Consider the following 18904-nt stretch of genomic DNA (forward strand, 5'->3'; position numbering starts at 1 on the left):
CTGCATCTTTGGGTAGGCAGCTGGGACCGTATTCTGCTAAGCACTTTACCTGTGCAATCTCATCAAAATTCACAGCCTCTCTAGGATGAAAATTCTATTATTTTCCTGAATTTACAGATAAGATATGTTAACTCCAGAGAGGTTACGTAACTTGCCCAAGATCATACTGCTAGGAGGGACACACTCCATCCCTGGCTTAAATAATAATTCTATTGTGTTAAACCTTAACTATCGTACATCCTCTCAGAAAACAAAATCACAAGTTGCTGGAAAACACCAATACTCAGGGCCTACCACAGGTCTAAAATAACAGAAGTCATTCAACATGTATTTAACTGTTATCAGGTGACATGGAAAAATAAAACCAACTTGAGCCTACTTGAGAGGTGAGGGCAACAGATGACAGGTTTAAGTGGGAGGAATAGGGCTGCTAAAGGTGAAACCTGTATTTCTACCAGCAACCTGTCTGCCCAGCTCAATGTCCATCAAACAGTAAAAGAGAAAGTTACAGTGCACCAGCAACTTGGCCCTTTCCAGGAAGGTCCTACGGAAGGGTAAAGAAGCCCTCATAACACCTCCAAAGGAACTAATCCCCTTTAATTGGGTTCCTTAATTGGAAAAACTTAAAAAAAAAAAAAAAAAAAGGAAAAGCACTTCGAAGGAGGCAAGTTCAGGGCTTCATTATCTGACCACCTCTTCTATTGGCCAGTCCTTAATTACAGGCACATACTTGTTTCTTTCCCATTAACAGAGAAGCAGTTATAAGAGATGGTGGGGACCTGGGAGATAAGCTAGTCTCTTTACTGTCAAAAAGGTGACGCTTGGGGCAAAGTGCCGGGACCAGGGTTAGACCACCACTGTGTGGGATGAAAAGGACATCATCTCTCCAGGCTTGGTACCTGCCAATGCAGATTCTGGGTGCATCGTTTAAAGCTGGAAGCATGGTATTACTATGGTCTGATGCCCACACCCTTTCCAACCCCACCAGTTTTTACCAGCACGAGAACCATGTCTGCATCATTTGGTTTACAAATCCAGCCTCTGAAAAAAAGGAAACCAACTTAATTGAAATGCAGCTTTGGTCTTCTCGCCAAGGTTCTGTTTTCCCCTGATTTCATCTCCCTGTTTCATCCGCATTTCTTTTCCACTCGATGACAAGCTCATTTGAGAAACAAGGATGAGTTGAGGCTCAGGGAGCCTCATATCATGCTTTGATCTGCACCTTCCTTACCCTGCAATCAGTCTATGTCAGAGCCCGAGAGCAAGACATAGCTTGGTATGTGCTCACATCTTAGGACTCCGCAGAAATCTGCATTGCTCAGAGGGTCAGTTACCCAACTGGACACGGACAGTGTGCGTGCTTGGGAGGAAGCTGAGACAACATATGGATCCAGCTCTAAATGGCTGAAACAGTCCCAATGATGAAAATCAGCATGCATTGGGGCGCCTGGGTGGCTCATTCCGTTAAGCATCTGACTCTTGGTTTCAGCTCAGGTCATGATCTCACATTTTTGTGAGACCACCCCTGTGGTGGACTCTGCACTGACCGGCACAGAGCCTGCTTGGGGAATTTTCTCTCCCTCTCTCTCTGCTCCTCCCCCACTTGCGTGTATGCTCTCTGTCTCTCTGAGAAAGAAAGAAAGAAAGAAAGAAAGAAAGAAAGAAAGAAAGAAAGAAAGAAAGAAAAAGAGAGAGAGGAGGGAGGGAGGGAGGGAGGAGGAAGGAAGGAAGGAAGGAAGGAAGAAGAAAGAAAGAAAGAGAAAGAGAGAAAGAAAAAGAGAGAGAGAGGAGGGAGGGAGAGAGGGAGGAAGGAAGGAGAAATAAGAAAGAAAGAAAAAGAAAGAAAGAAAGAGAAAGAAAAAGAGAGAGGGAGGGAGGGAGGGAGGGAGGGAGGGAGGAAGGAAGGAAGGAAGGAAGGAAGGAAGGAAGGAAGGAGAAAGAAGAAAAAGAAAGAAAATCAGCATGGATTTACATGCACATAATGGTCCCTGTGGATCCATGACTCTGAAACTCTAAATAGTCAATTATAAAAAGAAGAATTAGAGGACCACCACCAGCCAAAAGGGCACCTTGGTTGAATGGACAAAAGGCACCTCTTCCTCTGGGCAGCCACAGTCCCACACCAAAGCACACAGCTTGTCCAGGAGAGTGATATCTGAATTTCTGTCCCTATTCATCCCCTTGATCAGAAAGATGCCCTCGTGCAGTAAAATAGCACGGCTTTGCAGGGCAGCCCTGCTAAGAGGAAAAGGAGAAAAAAGAAATTTCTTAACATGATTCTATTTTTTAATCTCAGGTCACAACCCATTGGTGGGTTATGAAATTATTTTAGAGGGTTGCTATTTTTGACAGCATAGAAAACTCAAGAATAGGAAGTGCATCACACTTAGATTTTTATAAGTCTATATAAACACGCACAGGGGTGCCTGTGTGGCTCAGTCGGTTAAGCACCTGACTTCAGTTCAGGTAACGATCTCGTGGTTCAGAGTTTGAGCCCCGTGTCGGGCTCTGTGCTGACAGCTCAGAGTCTGCAGCCTGCTTTGGATTCTGCATCTCCGTCTCTCTCTGTCCTCCCCACTTGTGCTCTGCCTCTCTCTGTCTCAAAAATAAATAAACATTAAAAAAATTTTTAATAAAAAATAAACATGCACATATGTACGTGTGCATGCATGCATTGCATAACATAGTGGGTCAGAATGTAAAATATATTTCTTGGTGGGAGTCATGGTAAAAATATTTGAAAGTCACTGACTCAAGAGAGTCTAATACGAAATGTGAATCTATTTCGGAGGTTTGCTTTGTCTTTAATCCCAACTGTCCAGTGAAAAGCACTAGGAGGACGACCAGGCATTTAGGAGTCAGACCCAAGTTCAAATGCAGTTTAATACCACTAAATCGGGACCTCAGGCAATCACTTATGTTTTCTGACCCTCTGGTTCTTGACGTGCAGGTAGAGATGATCTCGATTTCAGAGTGTTGATGTAGTAAGGACCTGGTATTAAGCACATGCCCACTTTTCAGACCTCTCTCTTCTCTCGGCTGTGGAGAGACCAGCATTCTAGGTATGCACATGTAGCTGCCAAGGTAGGTTTTCCCTGCTAGAAGCCACAAATGCTGAGCAGGTCGAGAATCCTGCAGTAAACTTCAAACATCTTTCTCCCATGCAAGTTATTCTCCTGTCTGGAAGAGCTACCTCTCACAACATGCTCAAGCGAAAATTACTGCTTGGCTGAGCCAGTAAATCATTTGTGTGAAAATGCTGCAGCTAAGCCCATTTAGAAACACACTTTGGTGATACGGGTACGGTTAGAATCTGGTTTTCTGTTTTAGGTAAATGTACTAGGTTATTACTTTGACACAGTTAGAGTACTCCACATAGTATATACTAGAGCTTTCAAGGACAGAAATGACAAGCTGGAAGCAATCTTTTAGGTCATCTAGGTCAAGTCTCCCATTTTCCAGATGAAAAAATGGAAGTCTTAGGTGGTACAGGATCCCCCCAAGGTCACATGGTCAGGGGCACATTCCAATCCTGGGAACCTCATCTCCCAACTCCTGAGCCCCAAGGCCGCCTTCTTCAAAGTAATTCTTTTTTTTTTTTTTTTTTTTAAACAAAAAACACAAAAACCTCCTGGCTTTAGTTAGGTGTGGAAATTGTAGAGAGGGAGGAAATCTAATGTTAGTGATTCTCAACATATACTTGTAAGACCATTGAGACATCACAGAAAACTAAAAATGACATGAAGGACACCAGCAAACTGGCAACTTACTTAAAAAAATTAATTCTTGGGGCTCCTGGGTGGCTCCATCCGTTAAGCGTCTGACTCTTGATTTGGGCTCAGGTCGTGATCTCATGGTTTGTGAGATAGAGTCCCTGCACTGGGCTGGCTCTGTGCTAACAGCATGGAGTCGGCCTCGGATTCTCTCTCCCTCTCTCTCTACTTCTCTCCTGCTCACATGTGCATGTGTGCACGCTCTCTCTCAAAATAAGTATTTAAAAAAAAATTCTAGGGGCACCTGGGTGGCTCAGTCTGTTGAGCGTCTGACTTCAGCTCAGGTCATGATCTCGCAGTTTGTGACTTCAAGCCCTGCATCAGGTTCAGAGCCTGGATCCTGCTTCTATGTCTCCCTCTCTCTCTGCTCCTCTCCCACTCATGCTCTCTATTCCTCTCTCAAAATAAGTAAACATTAAAAAGTTATTCTTTAAAAAAATTCTAAAGGTATTTTTGAAAATTAAAAAAAAAATAATTCTCAGTCTTTTCAAGACTCAACCTCCCAATTAATCAAAAAAACACAAATTAAAAACGCAATATTGTTTCACTGTGAAAACACTAAAAATTATAATACCAAAACATTACCAAGTATGTTGCAATGTAGACAAAACTTTAAAAAGCTCATAAACTTTGGGGTCTGACTTCAGCTCAGGTCATAACCTCACGGTCGTGGGTTTGAATCCTGCATTGGGCTCTGTGCTGACAGCTTAGAGTCTAGAACCTGCTTCAAATTCTGTGTCACCCGCTCCTTCTGCCCTCCCTTGTTCATGCTCTGTCTCTCTCAAAAATAAACATTAAAAAAACAAAAAGCTCATAAACTTTGATCCAGAATTTCTGCTTCTATGAAATCAGAAATTTGTAGTACTATTTGTTGTAGCATTTTTTATAGTAGTGATATATTTGCAATAATTTAGATATGAAAACTTTCCATTTTACAGTAATACTAAACAATCAATTACATTTAACGACATGAGGAAATGGACATAAAAAGTGAAGTTAAAAAAAACCATTATATACCCAATGTAAGCTTAAAGTTATGTATATCGAATATCATTCCAATTTATTTTAGTACTTAAATATATGTGAATATGCATGTGTGTATATGTGTGCATGTGAGAAAAGTCTGGAAGAACACACACAAACATGTGCAGAGTTATTTTTGGATGGTGCAATGGAGAGTTTATAGGCTATTTTATTTATTTATTTATTTATTTTTTAATTTTTTTTTTCAACGTTTATTTATTTTTGGGACAGAGAGAGACAGAGCATGAACGGGGGAGGGGCAGAGAGAGAGGGAGACACAGAATCAGAAACAGGCTCCAGGCTCTGAGCCATCAGCCCAGAGCCCGACGCGGGGCTCGAACTCCCGGACCGCGAGATCGTGACCTGGCTGAAGTCGGACGCTTAACCGACTGCGCCACCCAGGCGCCCCGTAGGCTATTTTAAATTTCTTATATTTTGATGTGTTTTTATAATCCTGTACAATAAATATATTACTTTCTATATTTGGTAAAAAATATTATTAAAAACAGGGAGGGGGACAGACAAAACATAAGAGACTCTTAAATATGGAGAACAAACAGAGGGTTTCTGGAGGGGTTGTGGGGGGGGGGATGGGCTAAACGGGTAAGGGGCATTAAGGAATCTACTCCTGAAATCATTGTTGCACTATATGTTAACTAACTTAGATGTAAATTTAAAAAATTAAATTAAATTTTAAAAAGAACATAAAAAATATATTATTTAAAAGGCAAATTTACTGTGGCCCCATATAACTTTCTGTTAAAATTGCCTCCTAGATTTGACTCAAAATTTGCCAATGGTAGGATTTTTGTTGACGAAAATTATAGTAGTGATATATTTGCAATAATTTAGATATGAAAACATACTATTATAATGGTTAGGCTGCATGAAACACTCTGAGAGTACTCGATTAAAATTTTGTATCCATATCTCTTGTTACATGCATTATCTTTTGACAAACCCACAGTCTGAAACATATTTTTCTGGCAATACACTGGACTTAATATTCAGAGAAACCGTTCTCAGTATATCATACCCCAAAAGGTTGCATATTATATATTTTAATATATTTTTAAATTACCTACTTATCCTAGTGAGGAATCAGGGATTTCTTAGAACCAAGAACATCAAGTAAGCACAAATCCAGAGGAGTCTGTATTGCTTTGCTCTTAAAGTACCTGCCATTCCCCAGTGGCTAAAGACTAGATTTTTAGAAGCTACAAACAAAGGCCTAGTAAGGAGGAAGTAATTCAGAGACCTCACCTCCCAATAAGCTAGGAATGCTGAAGGGGTGGCATTCCTAGTGGCTGAATAAAAGGAAAGGAAGAAAAAAAAAAACCCTGCCTAGCAAGGGGAAAGAGTAGGATGTGCCTATTTTGGTCTTGGTTTTGAGTGATATTGAAAAAAGAGAAAGAGAGAAGAGTCTCCCTTAAGAATTTCTACCACTGGCTCACTCACATGGGTTTGGAGTCTGAATTCACACTATCTGGGTAGGAAAAAGTCAAACACTTAGGTTAGAATGGTTCCAAGTTGGTCGTGCTATCAGGCACTTGTTCCTCTCTAGAGGAACAGACTTAAAACCTAGGTCTCAATGACTTCCCAAGGGTAAAGCCCCAAGGAATAGGAGTTCACAGTTGTTTGTTTTTTTTTTTAACATGTATATTTATTTTTGAGAGACAGAGTACAAGTGGGGGAGGGGCAGAGAGAGAGGGAGAGAGAGAATCCCAAGCAGGCTCTACACCGACAGCAGTGAGCCCGATATGGGGCTCAAACTCACAAACCGGGAGATAATCACCTGTGCCAAAGTTAGATGCTCAACCAACTGAGCCACCCAGGCACCCTCAAAGATTTTTTTAAAAAATCACTAAATATATAAGAAAGCAACTCCACATGGTCAAGAATCAATAACACAGCAAAATCAAACCTACAAAGATATGGTCACTAGGAATATCAATTATGAAATATAAATGTATTTAACATTTCTAAAGAATAAAAGAAGTCATTGAATGATTAAGTACTAGAAATAATGAAAGTCAACCTGACAGATATGAAAGAGCCACAGAAAACTTCTAGAAATAAAAAATATAATAATTGATATTAGAAACTCAATGGACGAGGGGTACTTGGGTGGCTTATTTGGTTAAATGTCTGACTCTTGATTTCTGCTCATGTCATGATCTCACAGTCATTAGATTGAGCCCTGCATCAGGCTCTGTGCTAGTCATGGGACCTGCTTAGGATTCTCTCTCCCACTCTCTCTGCCCCTCATCAGCTCACATGTGTGCATGCACATGCACACACTCTGCCTCTCTCTCTCTCAAAAAAAAAAAAAACAAAAAACAAAACCCTTAATGGATGAGCTTTATAGCAGATCAGACAAAACTGAAGAGAAAACTAGAAACTAGGAGGTTGATGTAAAGGAATGAGCTGAATGAGGAACAGAGATAAAAAAGAGGAGTAGTTATAAGACATGGCAAACAGGTTGAGATGGTATATCTATTTAATCAGAATTCTAGAAGATTGTAGGAAGAATGAAGGAGGTAAAGTCGAAATTGTTCCCAAATTCAGGAAGTCTAGTGAATAACAAATAGGGGATAAGTAAGTGAGAAAACAAGACCTGACATAGAATAAGGAAAAGGCTGAACATCAAAAACAAAGAGAAAATCTTAAACATGGTCAAAAAGAAAAGACAGATTTCTTAGAAAGAAGCAACATTTACACTGACAGCTTTTTGTTTCTTTTTCAACAGCAAAAATGGAAGTCAGATTGGCACCCAGGTGGCTTGGTTGGTTAAGTGTCTGACTCTTGGTATGAGCTCCAGTCATGGTCTCACCGTTCATGAGATTGAGCCCGAGTCAGGCTCTGTGCTGACAACTTAGAGCCTGCTTGGGATTCTCTCTCTTCCCCTGGTCCCTACTCTTTCTCTCTCTCTCTCTCTCAAAATAAAGAAGTAAACATTTTTAAAAAAAAATGGAAGTCAGAGACAGTAGAATATTATTTTCAAAGTAAGATGAGAAAATAATTTCCCACCCACACTATCTTTCAGGATTAAAAGTGAAATAAATCTGTAAGCAAATTTAAAAAAAGAGCATTTACTATTTAAGTAGATTCTTGCAAAGGAACTTATAAAGAATGTAAGTCAGTAGAGGAAAAAACTCATAGCAAAAAGGTCTGAACTGAGAAGAAGAATGAGGAGGGAAGGGGCACCTGGGTGGCTCAGTCAGTTGAGCGTCCACCTTCAGCTCAGGTCATGATCTCGCAGCTTGTGGGTTTGAGCCCTGCATCAGGTTCTGTGATGACAGCTCGGAGCCTGGAGCCTGCTTTGTTTTCTGTGTCTCCCCCCCCCCCCGTTCCTCTCCCACTTGCACTCTGTCTCTCTCTCTCTCTCAAAAATAAATAAAGATTAAAAAAAAAGAATAAGGAGGGAAAAAGCTGGTAAAAACATGGATAAACCTAAAAACATTGATGGTATAATGACAATATGTAATTTGTAGGGGTTAAAAAGTGGTTATACCTCAATAAAGCTGTTATAAAACATAAAGATAGATCTTATTAAATCATGGACTGTGAATCACATACACATTAAAATTCATAGGCAACACTAAAAAAATAGAAATGGAGTATATAAATTCCAAACAATTAAAGGGAAAAAATTTAGGAAAAAAATTCAATGCCCCTTCTCCAAAAAAGGTGAGAAAAAATTATAAAAAGAAACAGATCAGAATAAATACAAAGTATAAAGTAACATAATAGAGAAGAATCCAAATGGTACAGTAATCACAATCTATGTAAATAAACTAAATTTTCCAGTTAAAAGATAATGATTGTCAAACTAATTAAATAAAATATAGCTATATTCAGTTTACTAGAGACTTATTTAAAACAAAGAAGGTTGGAAATGAAAGAATGGAAAAACAAAAACAGTCAAATCCCCACTAAAGATGTACAGGCCTCCTCAACAACAAAAGAACAGCTTAACATAACAATCCCATTCCTTGTTAATGTTCAAATACAAATTATCTGGTTTTACCAAAAAGAGAGAGACAGGCAGAAAAGGAAAGAAAAGGGGAGGAGAGGTGGTGGGAGGTAGGAGGAGAAAGGGACAAAGGAGGAGGGGAGGAAGGAAAGGAAGTGGTGATAAATCCTTGCTCTCAACACAAACTTTAGGTCTTCTGTTGCTGAAGAAATCACAGCAGCAAGGATGAAAAGCCAAAGGCAATCTGAATTCTATGCACTAAAATCTGCTGAGCTTTCTGGGTGTGTTGAAATGCCTGTTCACTCTCTGAATCACATGCAGTCACTGAAGGGTTTGCTTTTTATATAAGTAGAAGGAAACAAAACAAGGAAAAGAGCACCATGCTGTATCCCCAGATAAACATACTACATCCACAGACATCTAAGCCAGTTAAGAATTTTAATGCCTAAATTTTCTTTCTTGTGAGAAGAACAGAGAGTTTCCAAGTCTACCAAGTAATACTATCCTATTATTTATTATAAGGATGATCTTACCTTTCCTTCCTTAAAGTTTGCACATTAATTTTACTAACTTATTTACGAGGTGTGGAGGGGAAACAAAGGTTGAATATATAACATCTTCTGTGCTGTAAGTAAGCTTGGACCTACACATTTGTATTGATCAAACTATTCATGGTTTAGCACCTTAAAAGAAATACTTCACCTTGTGAGGAAGATTTATAATATGGTTTCAATTCCCTTTTTCTCATGAACATTAATAACAATTGGAACTGTAAAAACTCTATTTACAAACCACTTTTCAGGATCAAAGCACACCTAAATTACTAAATAGCCTACTCTTCAACTACCCAGCTTTAAGCATCTTTATTTAGACCATTCCCTTCATTAGAACTGGGCTGAGTTGCTGTCAGATTATAATGCCAAGTCTAAGAAGAAGCTAAGTACCATGGACAGCTGCTTTCTAGGCCAATGACAGCCTAGCACCAGAACAGATCAAGGGACCTCAGCAGCCAGGCCAGGAGCACAGCAAAATGCTCTGGATGCCCTGAGACTCCACTGCTTTACATCTTGCAGGAATCAAAGTCATTCCTGACCAGCTATGGAGTGTTTTTTAGAAGAGAGTCCTAATCATTTATAAATAAGAGTACCTTTAAAACAAAAATCTCTGCTAAGCAGAGATAACCCCATAACGGCCTACTTATTTCAAGCAAAATCCCACAACAAAATTTCAGGACAATAAACAAATTTGGAGATTTTCTTGGAGTTTATGATAATACCTGACCTGCATTGTCCACCATATGTAAGCTACGGCTTACAAATATCACACTATGACAAATATTATACGCCCCTAAGGGAGACAATGACCTGCGTGAATTCCAGTCTTCAAAAATGTCAAATTCTTAAATTTAAAATAATTTATGGGGCTCAGTAGGTTAAGCATCCGACTCTTGATTTCGGCTCAGGTCATGATCTCATGGTTCCTGGGTTCAAGTCCCACATAGGGCTCTGCACTGGGATTCTGCTTGGGATTCTCTTTCTCCCTCTCTCTCTCTGCCCCCCCACCCCAAATAAATAAATAAACATTAAAAAGTACCTTATTTTGATTCACTTTTAAGAACAGAAAGCAAAAGGAAAGGAACTAACATTTAATGAACAACCCACGTCTGCCAAGGACTCTGTTAGCTGCTTAGCATTCATTTCTTCATTTAAGAATTTTCCCAATTTCATGAAGTAGGCATTGTTATTTTCATGTCCAATTTAGGAAACTGAGGCTAGGAGAGTTAATGTAACTTCTCTAAGATCACAGGCCTGATTACACACTGGGGTCAAAACCTTTTTTTTTTCTCTGAGTCAATGCCCCAGGTCTATTTACCCTGTCATAATACTACACAACTTTTTAAAAAAGGATAACATTATCCCTAAAAGAAATAATAGTAATAACAAATTAAAAAAACCACACACAGGGTGTAAAAATTAAATGAGATGAGAAACTATTACTGTCACTATGAAAAAATATGCCAGTTCACATTTTTTCCACGCTTCACAGTTGCCTCCATGGCACACATTATCAATAATGGAACCAAATTAGGATTTGAACAACATTCCAATGGTAGGATATAAATCAAAACTTCAACTTGTCTATGAAACAAGTAGTTTCCAAAACAGTTTAACACAAAGAGCCCAGCAGACTTGATTTTTTAGCCAGAAGCACTGATGATTTGTACAAGAATATCTAAAATATGTTTCCTCTAGTTTCTCAAACTCCCCTGCTCGATAATTGTACAAATAAGACCATGAACACATGCTCACTATTTTGCTTCCTAAATTCTTTTACATCACATTCCTTTCTATGAAGACCTCATTGGAATTGCGTTTGATTTAGCGTCTCTTTTCTGAGTGTTCTGATGTTATCAGAAGCACTGACTTCTGTAGGATAGTTGGGATATGCAGTCAGAAAACAACTCTGCAAAAAGAAAACTAGATAACCACACTCAAGGACTCATCATTCTTTGGGACACGTTATGTTCAATGCTTGGGCAGCAAAGCCTCCATAAGATTCTGAAATCAGGCACAGGACACAGACCAACTGCTGAAAAAAAAAATCCAACAATACTTCCAAAGTGAAATTGGCAAAGTGAAATTTCCAGAAGGAAATCACACATCAATACACACTGTTCCACCTAAACATGTGTTCTAGCATTTTTGAGGAACACCAAACAAGACATAGCTATGTTTAAAGAAAAATCCTATTCCCATGATAATTTATAGTTCAATTTAGTTACTGAATGCCAAAAGAAGTAATAGTGATTAAAAGGAATAAATTAAAGCTATATAGTGCAAAAAGGGGAAATAATACAATGAACACATTTTGGGGGGAAATCAGAAGCAGGAGAAATAGACATGAACATAATCTGCTTTCTTTTAAAAAATGCACAAGATTAAGAATAGCACAAAATTACGGATTTGAATAACAGCTGTTAAGGAATGTCAGCCTAAGTTGCTGAATTTTAAATATCATAAAGATGACAAGACAGTCACCTACTATAGTAGGTAAAGATACTGCCAGAGCTACTTTAATGAGTGGTTTACAATAGATTAAATACTGCCTGTAAACTGTATTTAAAAGTTCTCCCAATGCAGAGAACCAGCTCCTCCTCCAATCAGAATACAAAATCCCCCTGCGATCTTTTTTTTTTTTTTTTTTAAATTTTTTTTTTTTTTCAACGTTTATTTATTTTTGGGACAGAGAGAGACAGAGCATGAACGGGGGAGGGGCAGAGAGAGAGGGAGACACAGAATCGGAAACAGGCTCCAGGCTCCGAGCCGTCAGCCCAGAGCCCGACGCGGGGCTCGAACTCACGGACCGCGAGATCGTGACCTGGCTGAAGTCGGACGCTTAACCGACTGCGCCACCCAGGCGCCCCCCCCCCCTGCGATCTTAAATACACTACTGGATTGCTCTGCAAGTGCAAGTTCCTTTTTCATAAATGTTGTCAATATAACCTTCAGCAGAATCTGTGATTAAGTTAATGAAGTTCCACTGTTGTGTAACAAAACACAAATCCACCGAGCCCTCGAAAAGACTTTTTACCCTTGATGTGCCCAGGATATTTATAAGACACCAAATCATTTCCTTGCCTCTAAAAAATATGCCTTTCCCTTGGCAATTGTTCAGTACTCTAACTGGAATAAACACATAGATTATTAATGCAAACTGCTCAAATGAGCAGTCCGGCTTGAGAGATCATCCTCTGGCTACAAAATTAGAGCAGGGAGAGGGGTCCAATGATGCCCTCAAGGATATGTACTCAGTTCTCACATCTGAATGCTTACTTGCCATGTCTACTGCTAAATGTTTTTTTTTCTTTTACTACAGTTGCTAACAAACAACTATACACTAAGTGAAATGTCAGAAAAATACAGTAGAAAACATTTTTCTTTTACATGTAATACACAGGGACATGAATAGTGGGTTTTTTTGTTTGTTTGTTTGTTTTTGTTTTTTACTGCACTTTGCTTAAATGTCTGGCTGCTACAGAACATGATGGATGGTCATCCAACCTGAACATAAAGAAATTATATCAAATGAATATTTTTTTCATTTGGGACAAAATATCTCACCCTCCAGTCAACATCTGTTTTTTGCATACACGAGAATTTCCCCAGATGCTAGTATGAAAAATCTGCATATGTATTTTGGTTTTCTGTTTAAAATCACATTCAGAGACAACATTCCAATGTTAGGATATAAATCAAAACTTCATTACTATACTTAACATAAAATTGTATTGATGTTGCTTACCCATTATTTTAAAAAAATTAGTTCACATTTTTGTAGATCAACTTATTCTCAGCCCTATACCAGTTTGCTCACCACCCGCATGGAAGGATGGCCACTGTTATCATTAAAACTCCCTCAAACTCCACTGTAAAATTATTTTGGGTCATGTTTATCATAGCATGTAAAATGGGCCATCAAGCTATGGAGGCAGCAGGGCTTGGCAATGACTCCGTTTCATGGATCCTGACCAGCTTCTGGTCAAGTGATCTGAAGATTATTGTGTGGATCAAGAAAAACAGCTATGACCACGCTAATAACCAGTCCTTCTGGGCCCTGCTGTTGACCTAAAGGCACAGCACTGGTTACACAGACTTTCTTCCTTAAATGTCTTCAAAGAGATGGTTCTTGATCATTTTCATGTGCCTACTTGAAAAAAAAATACCTGCAATTTTCTAGGCTACATACACATACTTTCCCATGAAAATTAAATTACTCACAAAAATCATCGTGCCTACTTTCAGAGGTAAATAACTGCTGAGTCCACACTGGGACACTTACATAACCTATATTTATAAATGTTTTACTCTGAAGCAAGTAGCTTGAGAATTTAGAAGGTATCTACAAAAATATCCCAAAAATACGTTTTCCCCCTGCCATCAGTCTGGTTACCACAGAACTGCAGAAAGCACTCTGCTATCGTCTATAGCCTAAAACATCATCACATTAAAAAAGTGGTAGATCTCCAAAACAATGGTTCAGAATATTAAATAAACAACCACCACCACCAACCTTTGCTTGGGCCTCTGGTGCTGTCACTTTGACGACTTTATTGCGATTTATCATTTGCTTCACCCATCTTTCTACTTGGACGTTGAATTTCATGAAAACCACATAGCCAAAATAAGCTGTTAAGAGAAGCAAGCTTTCCCACCACATGATCACATTATCCAGGAAAAATATGATCAGCATGATCAAGTCAACGATGTAGAAGGACACATCCCGAAACAGCGGCCACCATGTCAGGGTTTAAGATTTCTCTAGAAAACAGAGCACACATGCCAATAACAAAAAGGATATTGAACACTGCTGAGCCCACGATTGTGCCTATGCCAACATTGCTGTGAGCAATAAATACCCCTATGAGAGATGTAAAAAGTTCTGGGGCCGAGCCCCCAGCAGCCATAAAGGTGGCTCCAGCCACATCATCAGAGATGCCCAATTTCTCAGTGATGACAGTTAAAGAAGGAACAAAGAACTCATCACAGACGATGGCTAAAGCTATGAACATGTAGATCATTCCAATGACATGAAGAACGATGGCGCCTTTCCTTCGCTCCTCCAGGGAAAAGATGTCTCTTGGGTAGTCTCCTTGGGCATGATCTGTTGTATTCTCGGATTTGCCTTCCTGAGAAAGAGGTGGCTGTGGAGTATAATCCAGAATCTTGTCATTCAAATCTAAGAGAGTTCTTTGACGGTAACCGTGTGCTACCTTAGGGCCACTTGCGCCAACGGCCTCTTCCGTATTCTTGGTCTCTGTCTCAGAAAAGGCACTGATTGAAAACGAGACAGTGCTAATGGCTACTAGGCCCAGGAAAAGGCCTACGATTCGAATCAACTTCAGTTTTTTCCTGACACTATAATGTCTCCTGTAGCCAGACAGCGACTTATCCAAACACCATTTCTCAAGGAAAGTGATGGCAGTGCTTTGGTGCAGATCCATCCTGGGTCTTCTGGGGATGTGGTGGTCTTCAAAGTGGAGACTTAACCAGATGGCTCTCTCATACTTTTCTTCACTTTATAGTCAACGGTGCGTGTGGGGCACGTTCACAATCAGAGAATCTTATGCTTCGCAGGAAATATTTTCGACATTTATGCTTAAATAAAAATTAAAACAAGGATAAGTAAATCACAAAATCATAGGTCTCTTCTACAAAAAGAGCTCTGCAAGTACGATGAAGTCCTGTCCTGTGTTTGACCTTGGGTAATTTACTTAACTTCTCTGTGCCTCAGTTTCCCTATCTCAGAAATAAGAACAATTATAGCACCTCCCACCAAGGATTGCTTTGAGGGGGAGGCACGTAGAATAAGACGTGGCACACGGTGAGCACTTACGATCATGTATTCATAAACTCAAACATTTTAGTAAATCCAGTGTTAACCTATGTGGATGTGTGTTAAATATAAAAAATTTATAGATGGAAATCTATCAGTTTATCCCACCTTTAATCATGTAACAAATAACCTCTCCGAGATATAACACTTCTTTTAGAACTAAGTACTCGACAACCAATAATTATTCATTATGTTTTCTTTTAGTCCAATTACATAATTCCAGTTAAAGGCACACTTTTCTGATTTAATCTATCATTTGAAAGCACGGAGTGTCGGAGGAGATAGTCCCTCTTTTCCTGTACACATAAGGATTTCAGCATCTTATTTTTCATGAAAAGCCTCTCCTAGGTCTGATGCAGAAAAATGACCCTTTAAAAATTTAAGTTTACAGAAGAATGTTCTGGTGACACAAACTGTCTTCCCTAAACGTCTTTATTATATTATTGTCAGCTAAAGCTTATTTTTAAAAACAACCTTTAGTCATGTAAAAGAGACAACATAGGAAAACAAATAACTCCTAATAAGTAGGCTATTTTTAGAGACTGAATGTGTATTTCATAAACAATATGCAAGTTGCAGCAATGCCTCTGTCCACAAATCTGCCAAAATAGCCCCAACACTGAGTCTTCTAGTAGGTTAGATATCCAAGCAGTTTTCATTATCCCACAGAGATGGGTAAAATATCTAGACATGACAGAGGATATTCTGAAGGTTCCCATTTACATTTTTTCTTTAACAACACTGTTGTTGCTGCTTTCTATATCAACGATTTCATTTTACAGGCTCGCTGAGATCATCTCAGGTGTAAATAAGCTAATTAAACACACGCCAGTTAAACACTGAGATTAGCTGGAGCTCAGGTTTGCAGAGCAGAGCAAGAACACAAGTCAAACCAGGCTAAGATGCTGCTACCCATCACAGAGATTCTCGGCTGGCTGGCTGCAGATGTCGACGCTTAGCACCAAAGATTAAGCGACTCACAGCGCTCCGGGATTGTCACAATGCCTGGCCAGGGCCACCAACAGGGCAGGGACAGACTCGACTCTCAGGGTGCAGGATCAGCTCCAGCGAGCCGGCTCCACCTGCAAGCCAGCCGCTTCGCCCCAAGGAAGCTGCCTCCGCCGGGGAAGTGCACCCCCAGCCGCGCCCCAACTTGCCTTTTGTGGTCCCAAACTTTCCCTGGTGGGCTAACAGGAAAATAAAACTAAAGGACAGGCACCCAGCTAGCGAGCGGGGATAGAGCTTGGGAAGGCGCTTGGCCCGCATCTCCCCGAATCGTTAGGGGTGGGTTGGGGAAGGGGAGCGTCCCTCTCTAAGTCTACCCCGACGGCAGGCCCCTGCCCCGCCGCGCCACCACCTCCAAGGCGGAAGCGAGGGCAGTCGGCGTGGGGAAAGCAGGGGCTCGGAAACTGCGCCCCGGAGCGGAGAGAGTTAGCTAACTCCTTGCGGGGCCTGTGGGCACCCACGTCCACCGCGGAACCACCTGTGAGCCTGCGATGCTGCAGCGGGATGCGCGCAACCGGATCCGGGGACAACCGACCACTGCGGCCACCGAACCTGGACACTGGCGGGGACTCGGTCGCCCGCACTTACCGGAACCGCCAGGAGAACGCGAACGCGGCGGGGGGGGGGGGGGCCCGAGCGCGACCCTCCGCTCCGGTCCGCTGCCTTCTCTGGCCCTCCGCCTCCCTGGTCCGAGGCCCGGTCTCCGGCTCCGGCTCGCGCTCGCCTCCGCTCTCGCCGGCCAGGGCTGGGCTCGGGAGGAGACTGAGCCTCAGCGAGCGCCGCGCGCCGCCTCTGGTGCTGCCCGGCCCCCGCCGGCCCCTCCCTCTCGTCTCTGCGCGGGGAGCGTGGCCGCAGCGCGCTCAGCTCCCGCGCCCTCCGCCCCACGCCTCCCGGGCGCAGAGGCTACGCCGGCGGCCGTCTCTTAGGAGATTTCTCCGCAGTGGGACGGGGTCAGTATTTGCCGGCGAGCAAGGACAGAGAGGAGAAATCGCACAGGTCGGTGACGCGCCTGATTCCCAAAGCCTGAAAGTGCTGCCAACTTTGGGGTTATCTATGCAGGGCGCCTCCTCTCCCAATTATCTGCAAAAGTGACAGCAGTCACATATTTCTTTAGGAGGCCATGTAGTGTATAATGGTGGAAAAGACGGGCAGTGAAAAGGCATAAAGGCCTGCAGGGCTGTGTGTTCAGGCCCAGGTTCCTGAAGTCTAGGGTTTGGAAGGTTGAGACCCTGAAGGTCTTGGGTCTTACAGACTGACTTTTCATTAATGGGTGATGAAATCGAGACCCACGACACAGTGTTATTTTGAGTCACAGGGTTTGAAATGCTGGCATCTGGACTCCCTGCCCAGTGCTCTTTCCTGCCCTGTTTGGAAAGCAAGATTACCTGGACCACAAGTAATTGAGCCCGACTTTTTGGGGATTAGAGGCAAGAATCTGGGCTACAGAGTGGAAGAAGGTGAGACGAACAGGTTACTGAGGGAAGCCCCTTTTTAGCCAGCCCTGTGACCACCACCAAAACTGTCCAGAGGTCCCCCAAGGAAAACCTTTGGGGCTTTCACCTCACCGTTTGCTACTCCTCACCCTCCATGCTCCTCCTGTTTTCTTAGAGAAAGGTTTCATGCCTTCCTGAGACTGGGGGATGGTCCTCCTATCTAGAAAGCTCACTACCTCTGATTTGACTAAAATCCTATACTCAGGCCTGTACACTTACGCTTGATAAGTCCAGAGAAGCCTCGGGAACTTACAAATTCCTTTTTCTCCCATCAAAACCAGGCATTTAAGACTACTGCCTTGCTAAGGATTTTCAGGGTCCTATTTTGGAAGTCATAGGCTGAACTTTTAAAATCTTTACTTTTTATTTGGAAATTTCAGACACGTGCAATTGTAAGAGAATAGTGTAATGAACCAACATGTGGCCATCACCCAGCTTAAACAGTTGGCAAATCATGGCCAACCGTGTTTCATCTATCCCTCTTTTTCGTGTGCCATCATTTTACTTTATTTTTATTTTATTTTTCTAAGTAGGCTCCACATCCAGTGTGGAGCCCAACATGGGGCTTGAACTCACCACCCTGAGATCAAGACCTGAGCTGAGATCAAGAGGCCAACGATTAACTGACGGAGTAACCCAGCCATCCTCCTGTGCCATCATTTTTTTTAATTTTTTTTTCAACGTTTTATTTATTTTTGGGACAGAGAGAGACAGAGCATGAACGGGGGAGGGGCAGAGAGAGAGGGAGACACAGAATCGGAAACAGTGTGCCATCATTTTAAAGCAAATCCCAGACATATTATTTACCTATAAATATTTACAGAAAGCAAGGAAGCTATCAACCACTACTAGGGTTGTGTCGAAAAGACTGAAGAATCAGTTAAAATAGACTCCCACTGGGCAAGGATGGGTCATTTTGAGCATCAAGCTGGTATAATTGCAATTGTTTTAAACACATCAAATATGATTATAAGTTCCTAACGACTCTCAAGCAACTCGATTGGTCACTGTTGAGAGATAAAGGGGAATGAATTCATTATTTTGAAGCTGTTTTAGAAAAAAGAAAATAATCATGCATTTATTCCACCTTTTTTATTCAAAATAGACTTCAGGGTAACCAGTTAGGCTATACTTTTACCCTGCCTTTGTCTTTGTTTTTCTGGTCTAACATGTAACATTCTCTGATGCAGTGGGTGCCTCTGGCTACAATGGGGGAGGAGTGCAGGGGGCAGGGTATCTTC

General features: G+C 41.3%; 1 protein-coding gene across 1 annotated transcript in view; it reads right to left on the reverse strand.

The window, feature by feature from the left end:
- The window catches only part of SLC24A2 (solute carrier family 24 member 2), a 241672-nt gene extending 226758 nt beyond the window's left edge, over positions 1 to 14914 (reverse strand). The window contains 2 exon segments of the mRNA XM_032595657.1: positions 13843 to 14076; positions 14078 to 14914. Coding sequence (XP_032451548.1) covers positions 13843 to 14076; positions 14078 to 14773 — 930 coding nt within the window. The 5' untranslated portion in view covers positions 14774 to 14914.
- Positions 14915 to 18904: the final 3990 nt, after the last annotated feature.

Source organism: Lynx canadensis, chromosome D4 (assembly GCF_007474595.2).
Source record: "Lynx canadensis isolate LIC74 chromosome D4, mLynCan4.pri.v2, whole genome shotgun sequence".
NCBI classification, from domain to species: domain Eukaryota; kingdom Metazoa; phylum Chordata; class Mammalia; order Carnivora; family Felidae; genus Lynx; species Lynx canadensis.